Source organism: Cheilinus undulatus, linkage group 9 (genome assembly GCF_018320785.1).
Source record: "Cheilinus undulatus linkage group 9, ASM1832078v1, whole genome shotgun sequence".
In the NCBI taxonomy this organism is placed as follows: Eukaryota; Metazoa; Chordata; class Actinopteri; order Labriformes; family Labridae; genus Cheilinus; species Cheilinus undulatus.
In genome coordinates this window covers 38,460,548-38,487,007 of record NC_054873.1, presented here as the reverse complement: position 1 = coordinate 38,487,007, position 26,460 = coordinate 38,460,548, and the positions used below count along the sequence as shown (strand labels likewise).

At 38.4% G+C, this 26,460-nt stretch overlaps 1 protein-coding gene across 1 annotated transcript; it reads left to right on the top strand.

Moving 5' to 3' along the window:
* Positions 1-111: 111 nt before the first annotated feature.
* slc38a8a (solute carrier family 38 member 8a) lies at positions 112-26,133 on the top strand. Its single transcript, XM_041794782.1, has 10 exons — positions 112-440; positions 6,879-7,077; positions 9,255-9,411; positions 12,205-12,309; positions 13,775-13,832; positions 18,355-18,469; positions 21,416-21,563; positions 21,784-21,986; positions 22,066-22,117; positions 25,229-26,133. The coding sequence occupies exons 1-10, from the start codon at positions 237-239 to the stop codon at positions 25,329-25,331; spliced, it is 1,344 nt and encodes a 447-aa protein (XP_041650716.1). The 5' UTR covers positions 112-236; the 3' UTR covers positions 25,332-26,133.
* Positions 26,134-26,460: the final 327 nt, after the last annotated feature.

Here is a 26,460-nt window from a genome sequence, read left to right as displayed (position 1 = left end):
TCTCACAGTTTTCCCTGGCAGGGCCTGAAGGCAGCGTAAACCGCCCTCTACACACCCCTCCCAGCTCCCTCCATCAGGCTCACCTTGCTGAGTGGGCGGATCGGCCCCCAGAGTTCAGCACCGTGGCCGGGGAGTGGTTGAGAGCTGACCGACGGCTCTCTCAGTTTTATGTATGCAGCCTGTCAGCGCGCGTGTACATCATTGTGTCAAACCGCGAGTTTCCCGCCGGTTGAACCATGGAGGAGTTAGCCAGAGAGAGCATCAGCCTGCTGGCTTCAGCCTCATCCAAGCCCCCACTGGATGTTGCCGCCGGGCCTCGGCTCGGTTCTATGGGAGCCATTTTCATCATGCTGAAATCTGCTCTGGGCGCCGGACTTCTCAATTTCCCCTGGGCCTTCGAGAGAGCCGGAGGCGTCCGCAGCGCAGTCTCAGTGGAACTGGTGAGCTTTACTTTTAAAGATATTAAAATAAATAAAGCTATTTCTACACTGACAAGATCGAGCTTTACACTTCCCAGTTCTGGCAGAGATCTCATCGGTTGATTCAGCCAAGTGCTCTGAAGATTATTAAACAGATGTAGGTTAACTTTTAAAAGAACTTAGATGCATCTTATCTGACATGACTGAAGGATGAGGCCCACCAGGATCAATCAAGTAGATTGTGATCTGTTTCACCTGACAGCAGAGGCATCTTGGTTTGACTTTTTTCTGTCAACTTCTTTCATCATTTTCTCACTTATGCTAAAGTTACTGAAAATATTTTTCAGGCTTTATTTAGCACTTAAACTTTCTTTCCCCCATCAGAAGAAAGCAAAAGTCTTCTGCATGACCTTCTACAAAAGCTGTAATTCACTTTGAATTAAACTCTGTGTTCACTCTCCCAGATCCACCAAAAATCTCAGCACATGTTATTTCATCTGACTTTATCTTTGGCAGTCATAAAATATGTATCAGCTGTTTTTTGTGGAGACTTAATTCTCAATCTTTATATATATATCAAGGTTCCTATTTTTTAACTGAAAAAGATAGTGTCTCAGGAGTTATATTTCTGTTGTATTAGCATGTAGACTCATCACAGACAGGGATTGGGAAGAAGACTTTAGTCAAGGGACAAGGCCACAACAAGGAGAAGCTTTTTTTTTTCCTGAGCCCATATAAATCAGCATCCAAACTGGTGTTCAGACAAATGATATCAAGGAGTTTTTGTATTGGATACAAAATGACGATTATTATTTCATCTTCAGTTATTAGGCAAACTATTATTTTGCATATCTGTACCATCAACCGCAGCATCAGTGCATGTTTTTTAAAGCCGTCTTTCCTTGTTCATAAATCAAGTTGATTATGTGACTATTTAAATGTTTTACTGGATACTTCTAATGGAGGGATTAGCTTTGGGTTGCAGGATTCACAGTCAAACCATTTTTTGTGTTACATATAGTCGACGTTTACATTTCTTTTACATCTTACTAATAATGAATGCATCAAATTCTCTTACAAAAAATGGGAGAAAAATATCTGGCTGTAACAAGCCTTCTAAGTCCATCAAAACATTAAAATTGGCCCAGGTATTATGATCATATAGCTTACCAGCCTGTTGAAATGTCTGCATTCTTTCCTGGCTTCACTCAGCCCTTTGCACTGATTTAGCATGGGCAAAGTGTTAGGCTAATATTATCAAGCTAGTTGCACAAGAATGTTTGGTGTTTACAACAATGAGCTACGCTCCTTTTGAACACACATCACTGTAATGATGTGAGACAAAACCTTTTCAATGTTTGGTGTGAAGTGGTCATGCCAATGATGCACATTTTTGAAGTGTTTGCCTGTCTGAGCGTCAGCCAATCAATAGAGCATGCCAAGCGGTGATTATAAGGCTGATTTAAAACAAGTAATGCGTAGTGGCATCCTGCCAGTTAAGGCTTTGTAGGTGTCTGTCACATCTTAAAGTATGAGGTGCCCTGCCTACCTTCTCACATAAATTGCAATGATGTGTGGAGTAACTGTCACCTGAAATAAACTAAGAGCTGAATGATGCATGGAATTTAGGGGAGAAAGCATGGAGGCAGAGGCTTTCCATGAACAGTCACTATAGTCTAAAATGGCCTCAATGGTTAGTTTTCTGCTGACCTCTAAGTTGGATTTGTTTGTGTCAGAATCTTTGTTTTTAGAATAGTTTGCTGCTAAGTGTAACAGTTTGGAATTTTTAATGTAAGCTTTTGATGCAACCAGATCCAGGATATGTGTATTCAGATGCTGTCAGTTGTTGTGTTCTGTCAAAGTGGTTTGGTGTAAACTATTGTCTGGTTCTAGAGAAAAGCATGTGTTTGGTCTTGTTAGGGTTAAGAACCAGTTTTGAATTATTCAGGGCAAGTTGTGATTGATCTCCAGATCAGGAGGAGGGCAGTGGACTTGAGATTATGCACTGTTTATTTTTCTGCTTAATACTATTAATTAGGCTGAGAAAGTCATCCTTAGGCTTCTTGGACTATTGAAGTTTCTGGTTATTAAAGGCTACCGACCTTAAAAGCAATCCTAGATAGCTAAATACAAAACAAGGCTAGCAACCTCTGGCTCCAGATGAACTGTCAACGAAGGTAGCATATATTGAAGCCATGCAGCGAAAGCAGATGACACTGTGACTAGCCGGTGGAGGCTAGTTTGACCTTAGATTACTAGTGTTTGGTCTTTTCCTCCCTTCTACTAGATTTGTTTTCTCATGTGTAAAACAGGTTACCCTTCTGTTTTTTCTATTATATTAAATGGTCTTTTTTTGCTTAGACTTCTTCCTCATTTTGGGATTTGAAAGGTTGGAATTAACTATAGTTGGGAGAGAGACAAAGAGAAATATTTAAATGAACTTCTTTAAAACCTAGGTCAGACACTTTTAGTTGATTCATTGTCTGCTGTTCTTTTGCAAACTGTCAAAAGTGTCTAGAATTCTTTTAAAAAGCATCCTGGTGTGTAGATCAGAAGCTTGTGTTATCATACCTTGTTGTATTTTATTCACATTTTGTGGACTGTTGTCAGTCTGGTTGTTTTGCACATATCAAGTAACGTACTTGTCAGATTTGAAAGGGAAGTGAAAAAAAAGCATTTCACATCAGAATCACAATTATTCATCTCTACGCTTTTTGATTGATTCAAAACATCAAAAAATCACTTTCTAACACATGCTGTTTTTTTTATCTTGAGTTAGTTTCCACTAGCGGCCATGTTGGATATAATCAAACAAGAGCCATCAGCATGCATATGGCATCATTCTGACGATATGCTAGCCAGTTCTGAAATGACAAAACTAGAGAATTCATCACTTGAAGCATAATCAACAATGAAGGTTTTAGGTTTTTAATTATGTCTTCAGTTCACTGGTAAGTAGGGCTAGATAGATCAAAAATCCTACCTCAGTATTTGTTAGCTCAATGGACAGTGTGATTATGCAGATATCAGTGTCTTAAGTATGTGTGTACATGGGTGTGTATGTATGTATATTTCTCTGTGGACATATTTCTACTCCCATGATCCTTGGGAAAATAGCTGGTTCAGAGACAAATACTTTTCAACTCCCAATCCTCCACAAAATGTCTTGTCACGCTCATATATGGCTTACTGGTCCTGCTGGACCACATGTCGGTGGTCAGTACGAAGTTAGTCACTTCTCTTGCAAAATAATTGCGACTCGGCAACTGGTATCTCAGGTCAGTCGTTTGAAGCAGCTTTATAAAACCGTCTGGCTCCACAGTAACAGGGACCATGTCTTTAGCAATATGTGATCAAAGCTGGTAAAAACTCCTGCAAGTCGTCCGAGATCATTTTTGAGTTTTTTACACATTATGAAAGCGTAGATTCCAAGCTTTCAAATGGTGTATCATACACCTTAATCTGAGCATATTTTACAAAGATATGCTCATTTGAATGTTAACTTCTAGTCCCTGTTTGTTCTGAGAAAACCAGGCTCAAAGTTTCATGACTTTTCCTGCCTTCAGGCAAGCCAGGTAATGGGCGTGAACAATAGGGCCACATTTACATAAAGTCCACCCAAACCAGGCTTCTGAATAGGACTGGTGACACTCATCAAAATATTCCCATAGGAAATCCGCCTACATCAAACTTTCACTGTCGAGTGATCCTGAAGTTGTCCCAAGTCTGTTGATAATTCTTGCCACTTCTTCATTGTCTCTTCTACTTTTCTTCGCTGCAGGGTGCATCTTGAGGCTTGTTAATAAAAGGTGATGACTAGAAACAGCTGTATACGTACCGGGGGAGGGGTGGTGTTTCAGCCATGCGGTGTTTGTTATTGTCCATTTCAGGCTGAGTGGGGAATTATCACCCCGCAGTTTTACTTTCCCCTCCCCTCAACCTCCCCGCAGCAACTCTGAAAACAGGGCATTTTAAAACACAAAATTAATGCTTTTGAATGTCACATTTGTGTTACTTTTTTCATCGAATGAGTAGATTAAATGTTGGACTTGCATAAAATGAGAAAAAACAAAAAATGATCATTTTGAAGAAAACGACTTTGTATCCATGTTTCTCATCCACCGGAATGCCGACTTGCAGGAACTTTATCTGGCTTTGGTCACATATGGTAGGACAAAGCAATGGTAATGTTACCTCACTTTTTACATTTTTTGTCATATGGCACTGCACTGCTTAATGACGCTTGCAACGATGATTGTCACGGTGTAGATGGCTGCAGAGTTGCACCCCAGAATTTTACACTCTTTGTACTGCGCTTGGTGCTGCTGTTGTAAATAGTGGAAGAGATTCGTAATGCTTAAAATCTTTTGTTGCAACATGTTTGCGGGGCTCTCTGCCCCTCTAAACTTAACTAAACCATCTCCAAATAGTTGAGCCAAGGTTTGTTTTTTTGCCAGCTAGCTCCATTTTTCCTGTGTTCTCCTGTCTTTCTTTGCATCCATGTTATCTTGCTCACTGCATACAGGTATTGTTTTTGTAATTGAGCAGGGGGAGGGGTGTGATTTTAAGATTTGATTTTGTTCAGAGGGAGACAGGAGGGACAGGGCGACAAGAGAAGAAGTCAAGCCGGTGGCTGCACAGAAGAAATGTTTAGTGTTATTTTAAGTATATCAGTATAATATCTAAGATCTTTATACTATATCATGTTTGAAAATGTGTCAGTATATTTTAAAAAAACTCGATATATTGGCAAATCAATATTTGTATTTTTTTAGGCTGTCTTAAGCCCACAAATTTGATTTGTATCAAAATATTTTGTAAGGGAAATGCTACTTTTGTTTAGGTTTTGAGTTTACATTGTTGTGATCAGCTAAAACGAGCCTTATTAATGTAAAAGGTGCATTATTTGAACACATTTTCTGTGCTTTCTGAAGTCCAAAAATTATTTGCAGCAGGGATGCATGATATGTATCAGTACCAATAAATCAGACAATATTGCAAATATTTTATATAATCTTATTATTCTGATAATAAAATACCATAATTTATCTATGAAATTCACTGATGATAAAACTGTTTGCTTATCTCCCCACAAGACCACACATTCTGAAACAGTAGGTGGCATCATGGTAAGCCATCTGCCATTAAGCGCAAAGAAGAAGAAGTAGCAGTAGTGCAGCTGCAGGCAATTATGTTATGACAGACTGGTGAAAGTGTAACACAGTTGTGTTAGTAAAACATGCTCTGCAGAGATCTCAAAGGTAGAAAAAAGGTTACTGAGTTTTAACACAATGGATCAATGAGTCTTTATCCTAGTGACCAGGGCCGGAAGATTTGGGAAAACAAAACCTTGACAGTGGTAAGATGGTGGTTAGAACAGGGAATGTGGGGATGGAGAAGATCAGAGATATACTCAGCTGCCTGCCCATGCAGGGCTTTATAAACAAAAGAAAGATCTGAATTTGGAAGTTGATTGGGAGCCAGCAGTTGGCAATCTTGCAGCAGCATTTTGAATCCACTGTAGACGACTGGGAGAGGATTTCCCTAAGCAGGTAAAAAGGGAATTACAGTGATCAACCCAGGAAGAAATAAAGCTCTTACCTTTGTAGTTAAGAGGGATTTAATCAGTTACAACCAAAATGCAATGTGAATTGAATCAGACGTTTGTGAAACTAATAGTGGCAAGTTTTGATATTTAATTGTGATTTGTGGTGTTCAGAAAAATGGTACAACTGGCACATCGACTGCTCCAACTTTCCAAAGCATGTTCTGTTTTTCTACAAACAGAAACCTTTAAGGTGAATTTACTGCTGGGACCTTTTTAGAGCAGATGATGTTAGACTCTCAAAATATGTCAACTAATCCAAAAAGCTACCTACTTAAAAATGCTTAGAGCAATCACACGAAGAAATAAAATAATACAGAATGTAGTCAAAAATAAAATCTATTTATACTAACTGGATAAATAATGGAGTTATCTTAAGCTGTACTGCATGATGACAAAAACACAACTTAAAAAACCCTACAAAAACAACATTTCACAATCAGCCCCATTAAACAACCAACCAAAGGTCTCTGTATAAGTAAAGCTTATTTATCAAAAGACTCTGTGTTTATTAACAATTTGACTATTGTTCCTTTTTAAATGTGAAACTTTGAAACTGATTGGATTTAGTCCAGTGTCCCTTGCAACATTTTCCGGTCTGGTATTCAAGACGTATTTGATTCAACAATAAATGCCTTTGTATCAAAACTCAGTCATTGGCGATTTTTCTTGCAGCCTTATAGAAGTTTCTACATGAAGTGGCTCTCAAATAATAGTTTGCTGATGTTTTAAGTTGGTGGTCAGGTGAAATGTTGAGGTTATAGATCAAGGTGAACAAACAGGAAATATCCCGTCTCAATGTGTGTTATCTGTATGTCATAGGTCCTTCATTTATCTTTCCTTCATCTTCTCAGGTCTCTCTTGTGTTCCTGATCAGTGGCCTAATCATCCTGGGCTACTCCTCGTCCATCAGTGGCCAGTGCACTTACCAAGCGGTGGTGAAGGAGGTTTGTGGGCCGGCCATCGGTCAGCTGTGTGAGATCTGCTTTGTCTTCAACCTCTTCATGATCTCTGTGGCCTTTCTGGTTATAGTGGATGACCAGCTGGAGAAATGTGAGTTGAAGGGGCTATTCTATATGCAGGATATAGCATAAGATACTGTTTGAGTCCTGTTGTTTATACTCTCATTTGTTTTGTCTTTCTAAATAATCATTGAAGTTGCTTTGCTTTTGCCTCCTCGCTTATTTTGTAGATTTTAAGTATGTCATTTAAGTGAAGAGGCCAGCTCAGTACTGAAACAGATGTGCCAGAAAGGAGGAATTAATATTGCACGGGTTGGAAGCTTGAGCTAGCAGCAGCCTGGCTCACAGACACCAAAGTCATGTTTAAGTGATTTGGTTCTAGCTTTAAAGATTATTTCATTGTAACTTGGTGAAATGGCTGTTATATTGTATGCTGTCAACAAAGAAACTAATGACTGGAATCAAAAGATGTTTTGTTCTCTGTCCACATCACAGTTTTATCCTTAATATCCATTGTATTTGGCCCTATCAAGGAATGCACTGATGCATTGGTTTAATATCTTAATTGGCCAGTATCAGCCCTGTTGACAGACACTGGCACATCACCAAATATTGTGGCATGAATAGATATCAGAAGCCAGTGTTTATCTGTTGTTTCCAATCAAAGTAATGTTGGCATCTGGGAAACCAAGGTGCTGATTTAGAGAAGAGGTTGTTATATAATGTATTTATTAAATCAGGCAGAGGAAGTGACCTGTTGGACAAACTGATCTTTTTTTGTGGTCAGACATGGAAAGAAATGTTGGTATTTCTGTAGTCCAATACCCAAAGAAGTGATATAAAAACATTGACAACGGTATCAGCAATTGGCTAAAATGTTAATTTAAACATGGGTAGTGATATCTGCCCTATCATAAACCTGATAGAAAAAGCCATACAGTGTGGCACAGGTGAAATCTACTAGTAGTTTTTGTCTAACACTTACTAGAGTACACCCATTATCAGCCTGGCTGATTATTGATGCAGATATTTGGTATTTAGATAATTATTGATATTGACAGTTTATTCTTCTGATAATCGGCTAAAATCAGGTAATTCAAAGATGTGCTACTTTGGCTCAACTGCAAGGTGTATCTTCCCCTCTGATTTTGTTTTCAGTCTCTATAGTCTCACCTAATGTTCTGCCCACAACATTTTCTGACTGGCTTGATGTCACACAACTACCAGCCAACCAACGCTGAGGCCTGGGTGGCACTGGCACAGGAGCTGTTTCTCAAAGTGCAGGATCCTTCCTATGTAGAGAGGATCCTCTCTAGCTGGGTACTATGGAGGCAAGGCAAGAGTCCTCCTGGAACAGTCTTCTGACAGTGATCAATGATGTAGTACTCTTCAAAAACTACCATTCCAGGATCCTGCCTTGGCTTTCAGAAACAGTTTGGTTGTATATGGCAACACTTCCTGTTTCCTGTTGCTACTGTGCTGTGCTTCATGTTGACAAAGCTAGTGCTGCAAATTGTTTTTATTTTTCTCCATTTTTACATGCAGTTTTGATTTTGTCAGATTAAATATATTTTGTTTGTCATAACGGATGCATATTAATTCCAAATATTAGTTATCAGTCATATGCACTACTAAAAATAGGTATTGATGTTTGCCCTGATAAAATGGTATTTATCAACCGTTAATGCTCACTGTATTTACCTGCACAGTGGTCATGTTGGGAAACAAGCAAATGTTTTCACCACTATCGGTGTGCTCATGGTTGTGTTTGTGTTATAGTGGGTTGCTGTCAGACTTATAAGTGGCACTTAATGATGCATGGGTCTCTTTAGACAGCAGAGAGTAACTGTGCCATTACTTTCCTGCTATTTAGAGGGAAATCTTCTTAAGAAACATACATATCTGAGTTTGGTACCAAAATGATGCCCAGCAAGAAATACTGAGTGCCTCGGTCTTCTATTTTTGAAGCCTTGTTATCAAAACAGTAGGGATATCAATTAGATTTAACTAGTGCCATATCAATGAATATCAGTAACCTCACAATCCAAAGAGGGCGGCCGTTTATGATCAGAGAATTAAATTCAAAACCTTTGCGGCTAAATTGTGCAGCCTTTTTAATACAGAAAGGAAGTCTGTCATTTCCTGAATGGACAAAGCACTGAAATGGTTCAACTTAAACTGGTGCATTGAGTTTATTTGGAACAAACACAATTTGCTTTAAAGTGTGTTTGTGTGTGTTCTTTTTTTTTTTATGTGTTCACTTGTCAGTGTGCGGTTCCCTGTATGAGCTGGTGACTGGTTTGCCAGAGTCAGAGATGCAGTATCACTTCTACACAGACCAGCGTTTTGCCCTCACACTGCTTTGCGTCTTCCTCATTCTGCCTCTGTCCATCCCCAAAGAGATCAGCATTCAGAAATACATCAGGTTAGTGGTCACATGTCACATGTGGGTGTGTGTTTGGTGTTTGGTTCGACAAGTTTTTTATTTCCTTTGGTTTGTAAAAACTCTGTGTCGATATAAGACCACTTGATATAGGACAGGCATTCCTTCAGTGTCTTAATTTTGGATTTTATATTATTTTCAAACATTATAATGCCAAAAATAAGTTCAATGGAAATGTAATTAATATTTTACAGAAGGGTTTGGTGGGAAAAAATAAACACAGCATCTTCTATTTTGTAATAATGATATCTTTATCCAGTGTTAATTTTGGCATTTATTTTAGATTTGGGCTATATCTCAACAAAACCTTTGCTCCACACCACCCATATGTTTAACACTTTCCCATCTAGGGGTAGGGTGTCCCTATTTAATTCTATACAGTAGGGCAGGGTGAAGGGCTAGAGCTACATAGCCACTCAAGAGCTACACTCTGAGTGTTACTGGAATTTTTTTGCAAAATGCCTTCAAATCATTTGCAAGATTTGAAAATTATAAAAGCAGTCTAATATCACAACTCAGTGGTTTTAATGCACTGTGGTCTTTTTTATTTTTAATTAGTGTATTCAGAAAGTATTCAGACCTCCTTTTAATTTTTTTTGGTGTACAGTGGTTTAAATTCATTTTATTCTCACTAATCTACTCTCAGTGCCTCATAGAAAGAAAGTGAAAACAGAATTTTAGAAATGTAGCTTGGGCTCCTCCCATTTCTCTGTCATTGCTGAGATATTTGTTCACAGAGCGGGGGGCCTTAAGGCAACAGTGGAGGGTCACAAACTGCCATTCATAACTATAATATCCATTCATGTTTTCCATCAACAACACAGCCAGTATCACCTCAAAACATGCTGCAAAGTTCATAATTGTCAGACAATGTTCTACTGGCCATATGTAAGCCTCTCTTTTTTTGTTTTTTCCTCCTTTTCATCTGGGCGCACTTTAGCGCATCATCATTTTAAATGAAGCACAGTCTTCACCATAGTCCTCAAAGAGAAGAAGTTTGGTACAACTAGGACTTTTCCAAGAGCTGGTCACCTGGCCAAACTAGGCAGTGGGGGTCGAAGGACCTCAGTAAGAGTGGTGACCAAGAACCTGATGGTCTCTGATTGAGCTGCAGAGATCCTGTGTGGAGATTGGACAAAGCTCCAGAAGGACAACCATCGCAGTAGCCCTCCACTGATCTGGGCTTTATGGTGGAGTGGCTAGATGGAGTGGCTCACAGCACAAAACACATGAGTTTCCAAAAAACTCCCCCAAAAAGTCAGGAAACACACAGAAGCTCTGAAGCTTGGAAGAGTGGCTCTTGGTCTTGGTTTTTTGTAGCCTTCTCCTCTTCTCCTCTTCTGTCTTTCTATTTTTATTAATTTGCAGTTATTTATAAAATTCTGTTTTTACAGTGTCTTTATGGAGTACAGAGTGTAGATTAATGAGAAAAAAAAAGAATTTAAACAATTGTAGCATCAGGCTGCTACATAAAATCAAAGTAAAGTGGTCTGAATAATTACTGAATGCACTGTAAGCATTTAAAAATTGCTTGTCCTGTATGTCCATTGCATCTGTTCACATATAGCTGTTGACAACTACTGATAATTTATCAGGCACTTGAAGGGTCATCCCTTTTTGAAAGGGAAGATTTCACAACTATTCCTCGTAACTCTGATTCTATGAGCCAAGGGGGCATACAATATTGGTAAAAGTAAAAAATTGAACTGAGCCTTAGTTTAAATCTTTGAACAAAATGTTTTTAAGTTTTGGTTGAGTTGTAGTTAATTTTAGCTTTAGGTTCTAGTCGATAAACTTTAAACATTTGAGTGTATTTTTTATCAACATGCGTTGCATCTGAGTCAATACTTTTAATCAATATGTGTTTTTTAATAAGCCAAACTATGGAATAAATATAATCATAAGAAGCTCAAAGGGAACATATTGTTGCAGTATCACTGCACTACTTGCATCATACTAGTGACAATATCCCTCAAAGACTTCTACTAATTTGATACCATAGAGACCTTACCCACTCACTGCTTAGGAAGGCTTTTGTTAGCTTGCTTGTTTTTCTTGTCAGCTTGTGCACGCTCTGGCACTTGGATTCACACATACGTAAATACACACATGCGGCTCTTCCTGCTTGTGTTTCAATAGATCATAAGCACCATGTGTTGGGGAAAATAGCTAGAATTTTTAAATGTTAGACAGTCTGTGATTAATATTTTAGTCCTGTCTCATAAATGGAAACTGAAGTTTCATCAGAATTCTCATTTTCAAAGATCTATTCTTAGCTTGTTCATGTCTCTTCTTCCTTATTGAAAAAGTATTTGAACATTGCAGAGTTAACAGGCTGACATTTTTCATCATTAGTTTTATAAACAAAATTCACACTGCTTTTATTGCTGAATCAGACTTACCTTTTTTTTTTAATAAGTCAAGCCTCTCTCTAAACATGATGGGGCCATAATGGGGATGTATGACAAAAAACTTTAAAGCCAAGTGCCAGATTCCATCAATATATAAATGGATTTGCACCGTGATGTCATAATAAACTTTGTTTAACTGCAAGACTGTTCTTATCCTCATTCAAACTCAGAGATATTACACAAGTCCCAGGTCAACCTCTTTCATGAATATGGGTAAAACGATAAAAACATTGTTATGTCATTGTGAATGAATGGCTCTGTGTTTCAGTGATTCGTACAGACCATACTTTGAAGCTTCATTTAAATCTCTCAGTTTTTTGTGATTTTTGTCTGAACTGGGCATTTTGTCTCCATCCTGTCTCAGTGGTCTAGGCACTCTGGCTGCAACCTACCTGACCATTGCCATCATCGTCAAATACCACACCATGCCCTCTGTTCTGGTCCATGTCACCCCTCTTTATACCAGTGGGTATGTACATGTGTGTATGCTGGTGTAAATGATAAGAAGCAGGGTTCCAAACAGTCTTTTTCAATTCACTGGTCATGAATCGCAAATTTAAACACTTTAAGGAGTGATGTCTGGATTATTTGCTTCCACTGTTTATTTTGCAACTACACATATAGTGTGTCCTTTCTTTTTAGCTACTGTGAGACTGGAATATAAACTCTGAAAATACTAAATCTATACTAATACTAAGTCCATTAAAATTGCTGCTACAGCAATTGGATGGTTAGAGATGAGACCCACATCAGGCAAGGATTTTAATTAATGTATCTTTTTCCCCTCACATTCTTACTGTAAAGGGAAAATTAAGATCTGACTTTCAACCTGATGGTTTTTAGATGTTCTGTAAGGATTTAGTTACCTGTGGAAAAAGGCAGACGAGCTCCCTCCATCTATTCTTGTTGGAATATTATTGTCATTAGAGGGGGAAAACATTAACACAGCTGTCATCAGCAGTTATCTAATGATGCTTTAGCTTTATTTAATGTCTCTTAATGGACCTCTGAAGGAAAGTACAACTAAGAATCAACTGGAAGACCTTGTCTCTCAACACCACCTTCGCACTCACTTAAGTTGCTAGTTGGACTGTAAATAATGACAGTACAAGGAAGATGAAGTCTGGGCTGTGAATCCTTTATCTCTAATTGCTCTACACCAGAAGCCATAAAATCGTTTGCAGTTAAAATCAGACGATAGCCGATGAGTGCCAAAACTGGCCATTATGCATATAAAATTAAGTTAACCAACTGCTCTCTCAGCTCCGTTTTTCACAAACTAATATGCTATAATCATTGATCTTTCTTTAATTCTTAACAAGAGCATCAGTATTCCTCCAACTATTAAAATATTATCTTTAGTTTTGTCTGTAGAGGGGTTTTAGCTGTGGGAACTCTGTAAAAATCTGTGCCAATAGGTAAATTAATAATCCTAACAAAATCCCAGACCATAGGTCAGATTTAGATGAGTTATTAAATGAGTCTCTGTTGTACGATCGGTAGAAGTTTAAGTTAAGAACTGCTCTGTGCAATTATTTAAAGCACTTTCTATCTGATTATTTGATACACCTACTTACTATCCAGGGAAAGTTCATCTCATGAGGTTGCTTCCAAGAAAAATGACTATCGTGGGTCTTATCCATAAATCTCCTTTGAATCCAGGACACCAGAGCAGACAAAGTAGATCAAACCACTTGTTCTTCTCTGTTCTTGAACTCCTGTGCCTTTGTTGAGACATTCTGTCTAGTTTAGTGGCTTACTTCTTGTGCTCCTATCAGCTGAGGGACTGTGACTGACGGATGATCTCTAGAGTGAAGCATCGCTAAATGCCATGGCATTATAAATGGTGCTCTTATAATGGCTTGTTTCCCCTTCTTCTCATGGCATTTGTGAAATCCAGTAAATGACTTGTATTTCTCCTCCTCTGTGTGCAGGATCAGCTCCTGGGCCTCTATGTTCAGCGTCATCCCGACCATCTGCTTCGGTTTCCAAGTGAGTGCAACAATCTGAAGTAATCTGTGCAAGACCCTTGAAAAGATGCTGAACGTGTTTGGAACATCATGCCTTGGAAAGGCCGGAGGCCACCAACATTTATTTATGTATGCATGCCTAAGGAGGGAAAAACTGCTCAGTTATGGCTGCTAAATAAAAATTCATAAATGTGACTACATTTTAAAGCCATTAACCATGTTGGCAGGACACATGCTGTCTTCAGTTCTAATGTGTTACCCAGAAACAGTGTCTTGCGTAAATTGTCTGTAGAATTGACTAAGATAAAAGATAAACTAAAAAAAAGGGGGGGATATTTTGTTTTATACTTTACTTATATGAATTATTTACAAATAGAAACTCTGATTAAAAACCCCTTACTAAGATCACATTCAAATAATGATTTTCAGAAGTTGTGTAAAATTGAACCATTGGGAAAATCTAGATAATGTAAAGGACAGTGCTTAAAAGTAACCCTGCATGTTTAGACAAGTTCATCTTGTTGGATAGGTATTTGTATCTCTCATATGTATAATTGAACAAAAAAACTCACTAAATATCTGCATTTTGAGTAATTTGAGCTTATAAACTCACCAGGAGGCTGCCATGTTTTTGTCCATGCTGGTACTGACTTCTCACCATTCCTATGCAGTAACCATTTTTTCAGACGGGCAGCAGGTGTTGGGGCTGCATCTCAAACACTGTCGAGATCCTGCACATCTCATGCATGGAGAATTTTGAGATTTGAGGTCTTGTCTATTTTTCCTTGCACCACAAGCGGTTATCGGTCAGACTAGACAGGAAAATGATAAATACAGAGCCGTATTTACCTTGTTGTTGCAAATATGTACGTCCACATCAGTAGAATGTGTTTGAAATCTGTTTCTTGATGAACCAAATGAAGGCCATGAGCTAAAATGCATCTGTTTAATAAAAATGTTCCCCAAACTTCTACTATTTATGAAGCTTTCTGTTTCCACACGATTCAAAATGTTGCAGGTAAAGATAAACACAATACGAAAACACTTCTGGTTTGTGCCTTTCAATATAAAAGCCAACTTTTAGCATTTCTTTGAAGAAACTCCCTTCATTTGTACATAATTCTTTTATTTTGAAAAGCTATCGGCACGCTTCCACTATACACTGAATCAAGTCACTTGTAGGGAGGTTTCACTGAAGTAAAACTTAGGAGGAATGACAGAGCTTTGACAGCAAGGAGACAAAGCCAACCTGTGGCAAACTTGTGCCTGGTATGAAATCTGTTATAGCAGCAATGGCTGCATGCAGCGAAACATTCTGCCATTCTGAAAAACCGGTTACTGCATAGCAGTAGTAGGCAAGGAGCTCTTGGCTACGTGACATCACAGTTCCAGCGCAGACCAAAACATGGCAGCCTCCTGGTGAGTTTATAAGCTCAAATTTACTCAAAATGCAGACATCTAGTGTGTCTTTTTTTTGTTCAGTATACATCTGAGAGATACAAATATCTATCCAACAAGATGAACTTGTCTGATCATGCAGGGTTTCTTTAACAAAACAGCATCAGAATGACCACGTAAGTCATTGAAAAAGTATTGCATAAAGCTGAGCAAAAAAAGATGGTTTTATTGTAAAAACCTCTCTGAATATTTTTTAGAGCATTGTCACATCCAATAATTTAGAAAGAGTACAATACAAATGAAAGCCTATCAGTGTCATATCTTTTACTAGAGAAATAACCCCAAAAGTATAAATACAGCAAAATTGTCTCTAACAATGTTATTGTTTTTTTAAATAGTTCATTATATCTGGTTTACAGGTTGCTGCAGGGCAAAAGTCCAGTTGGGGCTGAATACTTTTGTAAGGCTCAGGTTTTGATGAGTTTATCCCCAAAACCTGGTAGAAATAAGCAGAGTTTCATTTTGTTATCAAAACAATGAAACACAAATCCAACTGTCACAAATAAGTGACAAACAAGTCACTCCTTATGGTTTATTCTTATTACAACAAAAGTCTGTGCTTCATATGCCACTGATGCCCTATTCACACAGGATTCGTGTTGGGGATTTGTAATAATCACACAGGATGTCTGTGTTTTTAATCCTGTGTGAATGGACCATGCCAGTAATTTTCCGAGTAAAAATTTTAGGGCAAATTACCAACCATATTTCAGCACACACAGAGGTAACTCTAATCCTGTGTGAACTGGCATCTCTATAGTTACTACTACTACTATTACTACTACTGTGCAGTGTGTTTTTTTTAATGGTCTGTGCTGCTTTCCATGCACCTTTTTCTTACTGAAAAAATAGAGGCTGGGTATGAAATTGTTAACAAAGTTTGACACATAGAGGTTAAGAACAGTGCTTCTCTTTCACTTAATTTCAGCTTAAGTGTAAAAATGTCTTTACTTTACGTGTTTATTTAAACCCGATTTGTCCAAAAGTGCATGCAACGTGGCTCTCTTCATACTCGCAGTGTTTCTGCTCTGCTTCCAACATTTTCTTTTTGCAAGTGGCTGATCTTATATCAGTATTATTTAGCCATACATTTCATGCATGACACAATTTCCAATTTGAAATGTGTCACTCTAAATGCAGTGGTTAGGCTGCAACAGCTGTTCCCTAGGGGAAGAACAATCCCAAATTTATAGAGTGCAGAATATTATCCACAGCATCAGCTGCATAAAAACTGTTAAAAGTAACAGGAGAGGTTCATATTTAACATTGTATGTTTCCCTTTCTCATACATTAATGGGTGGAATGCTCGACTTTCTCTTTCTTCCTCTGACGATCGGCTGCTGATACACACTGATGAGTTGCGCAGCTGTGATGTGTAATGGGAGAATTAGAGGACATATTTCATTAGTTTATCAGTCATGGACAGCTTGCTAAAGATCTAAAGATGTAAAAATATCTATAGACAGAGGGAAAAACACTTAGGTGCATGTTGTCCAGTGGAAACTCGGGTTCGTAATATGTAAAGGACACATGCAGGAAACGTCATCTGCATGATGTGATGTGTACAGCATTGCCTTTTTGCATGAATTCACTGTGCATTTTTATTGCTGCAGCCATGTAACACCCTTATGTGTTCCTTCAGAAATGTCTGTCAATTTGAGAAAATCACAGACTTTGCTTATCCTATGCCAATACATCACACCAAATACTGACATCAGTGGGTAATTCACAAATTATCAGAGGTACACAGGTTATTTTAGTCCCATGCAAATATTACTTCATAACTGTGCAGGGTTTTGGGGGCTTTTGAGAGTATCTTTGAGAAGAATATTGTTTGTCGTTTGTTTGCAAAAATTATATTGTTGTTAAGGCTTTAGTGTTCCTGGAAGGATCTAGCTTGTCAAATGTGAATATGTGTAACTCTGGAAGGTGAAGCAAAATGTCAGCTGTCACAGAGGAACAAAAGAAGATAATGCTTCTAATGAATATAGTGGTGCATAGTCTTCCTCAAAAGCATGAAGAGTACAGTTCTTCTTTTGTTGAATCAAAAAATATGGAGGTATTTGAAGATAAAAGATGCACAACTTACAGAAACAACATGTGGTAAAGCAGCCAAGCTTCTTGACATTTAGTGCAAAGTCTGATTCAGCCCTGGCTGATGACATGTTCTATCCTGTTTATATCCCTGCCATTTTGGTAGTGTAAAACATGAACATGAAGTCAGTGCTGGTTGCCTAGCAACCTCATCTTGATGACAAGAGCCCAGTAAGTCACTGCCCATGGGAAGAGGGAGTCAGTCAAAGTAAAGGAAATTGTCATATAAAGTTAAAAGATGCATAGCTGGTTTTGTCTGCTATCTTTAGGACTAGACACGGTCAGTAGAGCCTGTTTATGTCTTTTTTAAGGTCAGCAGTTTGCATTCACTTTTGTTCAAGCTTTGGAGTGAGAGCTTTTCATATTTAATATCATGGTTGAAAAAGACAATTCTGCCAGTCTAAGGAAAGACATGGATTTGTGACTTCTTAAGTTGCCAAGGCAACACCAGAGGGATGCTGTTAGGATCTAATAAAAGGGACAGTGCAAAAGGACTGATGCATGTCCTCTCACAAACACACAGACACGCTCCCTTAGGGTGAGTGATTACACTGCAATGGGTTGAAAAGAGGGCTGATGAGATCCTGGGAGGAGGGGAGGAGGGAATGACAGGAAGGTGGAAGTGAGATTTAAAACTGGCAACTGATGGCAGCTGGGATCAAGTGGGGACAACCGTCTGTATTCTGACCTGGAGGATGGTTTAACTCCATTGTGCCGCTCAGAAACACAGCCTTCATTTAATCCCTATCTCATCTCAGTTCATCACAGCAGTAGAAAGATCAGGGCTAATCAGACTTTTGGATCCTTACCAAACACTGTGAGGTCTGAATAGATGACAAGAGATGAGAGGCAAACTGTGTGAGTATAATGTAGGTTTATCTGTTGGTGGATCTGTATTTTATCCCCAGGCAGAGGCAGAGACTAACATTTGGTTCCAACTTTTGAACCAGGGATGATTAGATGGATATAAAGTCATTATTCTCCGTTTCCAGTGCCATGAGGCATCCATTGCCATCTACAGCAGCATGGAGAATCAGCGGCTCTCTCACTGGGTCTTCATCTCTGTGATCTCCATGATCTTCTGTCTCGTCATCTACTCCCTCACAGGTTAGAAAAGCTTCTATTTCCTCTCTTATCTGTCCACTTTCAAAAGTACTTGTACATCTGATCTCTTATATATTTATGGTACACTATGTGCATCAGAGGACACAAGGGAACAAAGTATTGTGTATTGGTGGTTTTAATGCAGCAGAGCCTGCTACAGAGGACAGATTGGACCATTTTTCTTTTACCTCTGTGAGCAACATCAGGCTGAGTGAGGAACGTACTTTGGAGGTTTCAGTTTCAGATTGTTTAACTGATGCTGAAATAAGAACTATTAGGGAGCACCACGCCAACTTTTCAAGTCCTGTTCTCAAACCCGGTCCTCTGCTGTGACCATAACTCCACATTATGACTATGAGCAGTGTTTTATGTGCAAAACAATCAAAGCTATGCACTCAGTTATTGTCCATAACTTTTTTGATTACAGCATTGTCTCTCAAATGCCATGCACTAAAAAAAACCCTCATAAACCATTTCCTTGATGACAGTTGTAATATGAGTCTCTCGTGTATAATCTGTGGAAGTTCAAGCAAAGTGCTGCACTATGCAGCATGGCACTCATGAACAACCAGTCTGTTAATCGTGACAACTAGCAAACATCCACAGACAACCTCCAGGTAGCTACTGTGAAGCTTAAATCTTGTACATTCATTAACACGACTGATAAGTCTTAAATAGTGTTTTACAAAATCGGCACGGAGAAATCCTAGAAACTTGGAGGAAAGGGGGAAAAAATGGAACAATCATTTTTGTAATTTTTATCCCAGTCTTCTAATTCAGAAATAAGTCATGCCACATAAGGCACTCAGAATCTGATTACTGATAAGATAATGGAAACGCTAAAGTGTGTTACTGAAAAAAATGCAAACTGAATTGAATTAATGAATAACAGTAAACGCTAATTTTTAAAGAATATTCTCCACTGTTTCTATTGCAGTTGATTATATAAGGACAGAAGTTATGACTCTTTTACTAAAAAGATATTAAACAATGCCAATTTATAACAAGTTAAAAGTCTTAATAAAATAAGGAAATGTATTAGAACTTTGCATGTTTAATTTTTATATTTGTTCTCAAAATGTTAAAGGAATTTGTGACATTTTCCTTGAGGGTTCCTTACCAGAGGCTAATGTTAAACGGAGGTCCTAGGCATGGTAAAATTAGAAACCTCTGCTCTAATTTGTTCTTTAGAGGTCAGGCAGACTGTTCTCACTAAAATTTAATATGCTGGTGACTGTAAGTGTTTTGTTGTTTTTAAACCTTCACTAAAGAGTTGCTCACATCTTTGCAGTGTAGCAAATTCAACTGCTCTGTTTTGTCTGCCTTTGTGTTAACTTAAACTCTGTAATACCATCACCCCTATAACTTAAGCTGTAGAAGTTTGTGAATCGAGCTTCAAAGTAGTAACCTGATTTATACTGACATCTGTATCCATTGCATTTGATACAATTCACCCCCATCTGGGCAGCACCCCATGGTCAGTATTGGGGGATAGCGAACCATTTGTAAAAATTCTCTGAGAGTAACTGGACAAACATTTCCTCTGTCACAGTCATTGTGGGCCAACCAAATTGAGAAAACATATCACCTTGTAGAAAAGCGTAACTTCAGGGAGTAGACTACATTATGCAAGCTCAACAGACAGCCATTCTCGTTGTTCACTATCAGTGAGGCCAGTTGGTAAATCAGACTCTTGTTGAAGCTGGTGAAGAGAAAAGCAAAAACATTTTCTAAACAAAATAAAAAAACTTTCCATGTGGCTTTTTGCTCTTCTTTTAATCAATACATTTTATTGAGTTCTGATAAAACTACAGCTATAGCTGCATCCGCACTGATCTCTACACCTGTTGTCATTGTTTACAGGCTTGTAGTACCAATTAATGATAACTGCAGCTACTGCCTCGTTCTCTAGTTTGATCCATCCTCTCTTTGACTGGTATCAAACATTTCAGATTGTAGTTTTGCAAGACGGATACAAGTAAAAACACAACATTGAATGTTGGCCCATTTCCACTTGTACCCAGTACAGCTATTTGAGTCTGGATCAGATCAAAATCTAATACAGGATTGGACTGTTAGTCCAGTTCCTTTGTCTTACCAAACCTGCACCAATCAAAACCAATCAGCAAAGGCTGAAGTCCAAGAAAGTTAAAACAATTGACAAATTGTGAGCTAACTTGTATGGCTGTGATATGATTGCTTTCTCTGGCTTAAGCTAAACCCTTTATGAACAATGAACAAATACATGTCCAAATACATACTATATCTGCACTTGTTTTTATTTCTTGATTTAAGGTTAAAACCTTGTAAACCACAAATCTTAAAAATCCTTTTATGATTTGTGCTAGAATTTCATGGTTATGTTCTGCAACCATTGCATCTACAAAGTTGTGTCCAATACATTTCCATTAATATCGGTATTGAAATGACTACTAAAAAATAATAGAAAGATGCCATGATAATTATGATAGTCTTGCCATGATTATTATAGAACACAGCTTAGTGTGCTGCTGGGTACAAATATTTCGTCACAGAGCAGCAAAGGTGGCTATGGCCTTATAAGGTCTGTCTTAAATCTTTACTGTTTATTCCTAAGTGAAACAATCATGTGAAACGGGTCACAACAGTCAGTATGAATACTTTTACTAATGAAGTAGCAGTTAATGGAAGTATTCACCCAACAGTTAGGAAAAAAATGGCCATGTCTAAAAGGAATGTTTATTAATATGTTCTACATTATTAATATGATGTGATGAGACAGATTTTTAACCAGATATACTGAGGATAACTCTGCAGCCACTATACCTGCTCTTTCATATGCTATAGTTTTCTCACTGGCACTTGTTATATGCTGATCATTATAATGGAATTTTTTTCCCTTGGGTTTACTATTATGTAATGTTTGTTTTTAATAGATGGGTTAACACCATGCCTCTTTCTCTGTTGCAGGCGTTTATGGGTATCTGACATTTGGAAAAGATGTGAAGGCTGACATTTTGATGTCGTACACCGGTGATGACATTCTGATGCTCATTGCCAGGCTGCTGTTTGGAGTCTCTATCATCACCATCTATCCCATTATCCTGCTGCTGGGCAGGTCAGATCTTAGTGAAAGAAGAGCACTTAAATTAAAGGCTATAAAATGATAGTGCAGGTTAAATTGAACTATCTAAACTCATTAGGAATGTAAAGATTGTATTCCAAAATGCTGAGTGTTATTTATGGCAATGTCTTAAAAGGCAGTGTTTTAGCTCCTTGAAGACTGTAGCTCTGATCTGCACTGATAAGTCTTAAACACTCCCATCCCTGCACATCAGATCAGTGATCCAGGAGCCCTTGTTAAGCTGGCGGCGGCGGCGTGACAACATGGTGACAGAGGAATTTGAAAGCCGCAGTCGTTATGTGCTTTCTGTCCTGTGGATAGCTGTGACGCTGCTCATCGCCACGTGTGTACCAGACATCAGCAAGGTCATCAGTGTCATTGGAGGGATCAGCGCTTTCTTCATCTTCATTTTTCCAGGTAACATTTTGGTCAAATATTAAAACTCTCTAAAAAAATATTTCTGCAACTCTTAAACCCCTTAACTGTGATGGAACAGGACTCTGCTTGATGTTTGCCATGCAGTCTGAGCCGGTGTCCTGGAAGACCAGGTGAGAAAAAAAACTTAATTTATATGTAAATGTATAGTAAATCTACATCTAGATGATAATCCAAAGACATACAAAAGAGCCAAAGAACTGAAAGGCCCAGGTGACTGTTAATCCCAGTGTCCAGCAAGAGAATTTAAAATCAGAGCTTTGGTCCTCTACTCTGTTAATCTTCCAAACCACTTTATACTGGACACTTAAACAAGATCTCAAACAAGATGTCTGAACAAACCACATAGCAAATGAGTTTAAAGAGCACATTTTTTGTAGTCCTCTTTTGCTACACTGTGTTGATGTGATGATTATATGTTTACCTCCAAAGCTCGATTGAAGTCACATAAAAAAATGAGTATCTTCTGACACAGAGTCCTAAATCTGGTACCTCTAATTTCCACAACAGGCACAGCTCAAAACATTAGAATATCATCAAAGAGTTTATTCATTTCAGTATTTCAATTAAAAAAGTGCAACATATATATTTAATAAATTTGTTACACGTAGGCCAATATATTTTAAGTGTTTATTTCATTTAATTTTGATGATTATGGCTTACAGCTAATGAAAAGCCACAGTTCAGTATTGTGGAAAAGTTCAGTTTAACCATCTTGCTACTGGTCTTTTAGCCACAGCAGGTCATACACTGTGCCCTTTCAAGCCTAATTCGACCTTATTTTTGAGACGTGCAACTGGTTTGCATTGCAAAGTTTGTGGGGACACAACAACCGACCTCAGCTTAATTAGCTACTCCTGGCATGGATGAATTTCTGACGTGGCTGATACCTCAGTCATATGAAAGCACAGAATCACACAGTGAGAGCAGAGCCACAAACAGATTCCCAAAAGTCTGGGCATTTTATGCATGTTAACTTTTGCACAGCGCCTGAAATCATCATGATCACAGCAGGAAGGCCCCCCTGATGTGCCATCTTTAAGAACAAGCAGGAAAAATCTTTGTCCATCCTGCCAGCAGTAATGATGTGCTGTCTGTGGATGAGTAGGTTTTAAGAGCTGGATCTTTTGTGTCACCATGGGAGCTGAAGTCTATGGTTTGGTTTTATTATAATGAATAATTTCAGGACTATAAATGTGCATACATCAAACATGGGTCAAAGCATTGCTGAATTTGGCTGATTCAATAAAAGCTAAAATGCTAGCCTATCAGATGAAGAGCTGAAAGAACTGATTCTGCTGAGCTGAGTCAAATGTTTCGGATCACTAAATTCCCGTCACTATAGCTGATGGCAAATACTTATCATCTCAGCAGAGCAACTGGACCGGCCGACTTCTTTCTCTACTCAACTTTTCTGCACTGGTTTTAAAAGCAGAGAGGGCTGAAATAAACAAAAAAAATTACATTTTAAAGCTGCAGTAAGTCGATTTATTTTTAGTGTGGTATGCCCACAAAACAACACAACCTGCCAGGGTCTTGTTATTAAAGCCATCCAACAAAATAACACACTTCTGCAACGCCTCTTCTCACTGCACTCTCACTTGAGGAAAACCAGCAAGGGACAATGCTCCAGCCAATGAGGAGGCTTGCACTCGCAGCCAATCATGGCTCAGGTCAGAGGGAGCGCTCCTACTGGCCGCTGTGGTAGGTGCGCTTCCGCCTCTCAGCTCAGTGAGAAGTTGATATAATGGCGGAGTTACCAGCGATGTTCGGTCCTATGTAGAATTTATTCATTGTGAGATGAAGTGTTTTCTTGCCTGTAATCCAGCCATTGATTTCAGTGGAAAAGCAGAGCAAAATCACTCCACGAGAGCTTTGCCACCGTCATTATTCGATTCAGCGGACATGCTCATCCGCGAGGAGGTATGTGAGAACAGGGAGGAGCTACGGAGCCCAAATACGGAGAACAGGAAGGGAGGGGGAGTAGAGTTAATTCTACACTGTTCTCATTGTGTTACATACTTGAGCTTTAAAGGCTATGGGCTGAAAATAGAAGTTAAAAACACCTGTTACAAGTGTGTATTTAAGTGCCCTGTTCAGGCTCCATTGCACCTTCCCACCCTATGTTCAATAAGCTACTCCAGGATCTTTCACTGATGTGCATTAATCTGCTCTGTCTATATATTAATAACTGTGACGTCAGCAAGCTCAATAGGCCATAAATATGACACATTGCTCTTAAATGCACATATTTCAATTAGACTTTTGTAGACTGTATGTATTTTATCAAATCATATCAGAAGATACTGGTATTTATTTTGTGTTGCTTTTTAGGCCCCGTCCACACGGACACAAATTCAGAAGTATATGCAAACGTTTATTCTCATATTTGTGTTTCATCCACACGGAAACAGTGTTTTGGAAGGCCCTAACAATCATTTTACGTCATACATAGCATAGCCCGCTAAAGCCGCATGCGCTTGTGTTCCTGCTGCAGAAGCTACTGAGCTCTTATGAACTTTACAGCAAAATCTGATGCTCCTTTACCACTTCCGCGAACAACAAATGGTCATAGAGAACAGCATACACCAGATGTTCTTAGATCCAGTGCGGAGAACAACCAGAAGGGCAACCAGGAGAAAGTTTTGGGCAGTTTGCCATAATCTTCTTCTCTCCTTTGGTGCATTTCCATGGCAACGTTACAGCGCCACCTACAGTTTCGTTACAGCGTTTTAAGTCATTTTCAGTGGTTCTGTGCTTATGTAGACATTTCCTGAGCGATCTCGTGTTTACAGAAAAGTTTTTCAAAATGAAACAGAAATATATCGTTTTCATCTCTGTGTTGACAAGGCCTTATTTTGCGTCATTTTTTAGTTTCTTCTCCATAAACACTGACATCAGCTGTAAAAAGAGTTCCTTTAAAGCGCTCCGTACTATGGGATTGTAATGACAGTTCAGCCTTATGGCCTTATATATTTTTTTCACTTCTATAAGGGATAATAATTAAGGATAAACTTCCCTTTTAAGCTCTTTCTTTCATATTCGCTTATATGTATACTTTGAGTAAGGGCTAGGGATTTTGGAGATGTCAGGTATTACAAACTTCTGAAACTGACATTGTATTTTTTCGCTTGTCAAATGTAAATGAAGCCCACATTTCTGTCTTTTCATTTTTGTTCTTCATTAACATCTATGTTCTTTTCCTTTGACTTCCTCCTCTCCAGAGTCATCCTCACTTTTTGGGGGGTTGTGACCTTGATATGCGGAGCATTCATCTTCGGCCAGAGCACCACCATTGCTGTTATGCAGATTCTTGGAAGATTCTGATGTTTCCTCCTTCCAGACTTATCCATGCTGACTGGAGAGACTACAGATTACTTTATGCTCCTACTGTTACCTTCCTACAGAGCTCATTGTGACTAAAGGGTACTGGGACTCTAAGAAACAGGACATGACTCCTATAGAAACCCTCAAAGCCTCCAGCTAATTGCTGTCACTGCTGTATCTAGGCTCAAGTTTAAGTTCATTGAGTTGGTTGGTTTTAGTCTGGTGATAAAGCTTGCCAAACTAAGACGGTTTTATTGAGTTCCTCAGGTATTTTGCTGTTTGTAAAGCGACAGTACATCTGCAGGTTTCACTTTCAGCATGCAAAAAATCCCATCACACCTGCCTGTATTCAGAAAATATTTATTAAACTTATGTTTTCTAGAAGTAAAACTTAAACTGACAGTGAGCAGCATGTTAGTTTATCACCTATAAATTTCCTAAGTAATTTTGTGAACACTTAGCAGTGAACCGGTGAAAAGAATGTAACTGGAATTTAACTCTTGTGCCATGCAGAAAATCATGGTGGAGTTAGCATGGAGGTTCAGTCTGCATGTTAACTCTGTAAAATGCCCTGTTGAGCTGCACAATACTGAGTCATTAGGAGGCCAGAGGGGATGGGAGGGAGGAAACACTTCAGTGCATGTATATTTGGATATGTGTAAATATATTTTGTTATTTTGTAATCTATTTTGTATGTAAAAAAAAACTCCATACAGATCTTTGACAAATAAGGAATGATGTGTAAAGTAGTTACATTTAAAGTTGAGGAAAAGACACATGAATAAAGTAATATTTATATCAATCCTCCACTCATTGTGTGTTAATCTGTTTGCTGATTTACTACAGGCTATATAAGGTACATTTTAAACTCCAATGAACTATTTTGAACTGCACATACACATGTGGACAAAATTGTTTGTACCCTTCCATTAAAGAAAGAAAAACCCACAATGGTCACTGAAATAACTTCAAAGTAACAACAGTAATACATGGAATTTTACTGAAAATTAACTAATGAAAAACAGACATTGCTTTTGAATTGTGGTTTGACAGAATCTTTTTTTTTTTTATTAATAAAATTGGCCTGTACAAAAAATGTTTGTACCCTTGATATTGCTGCACAACCTTT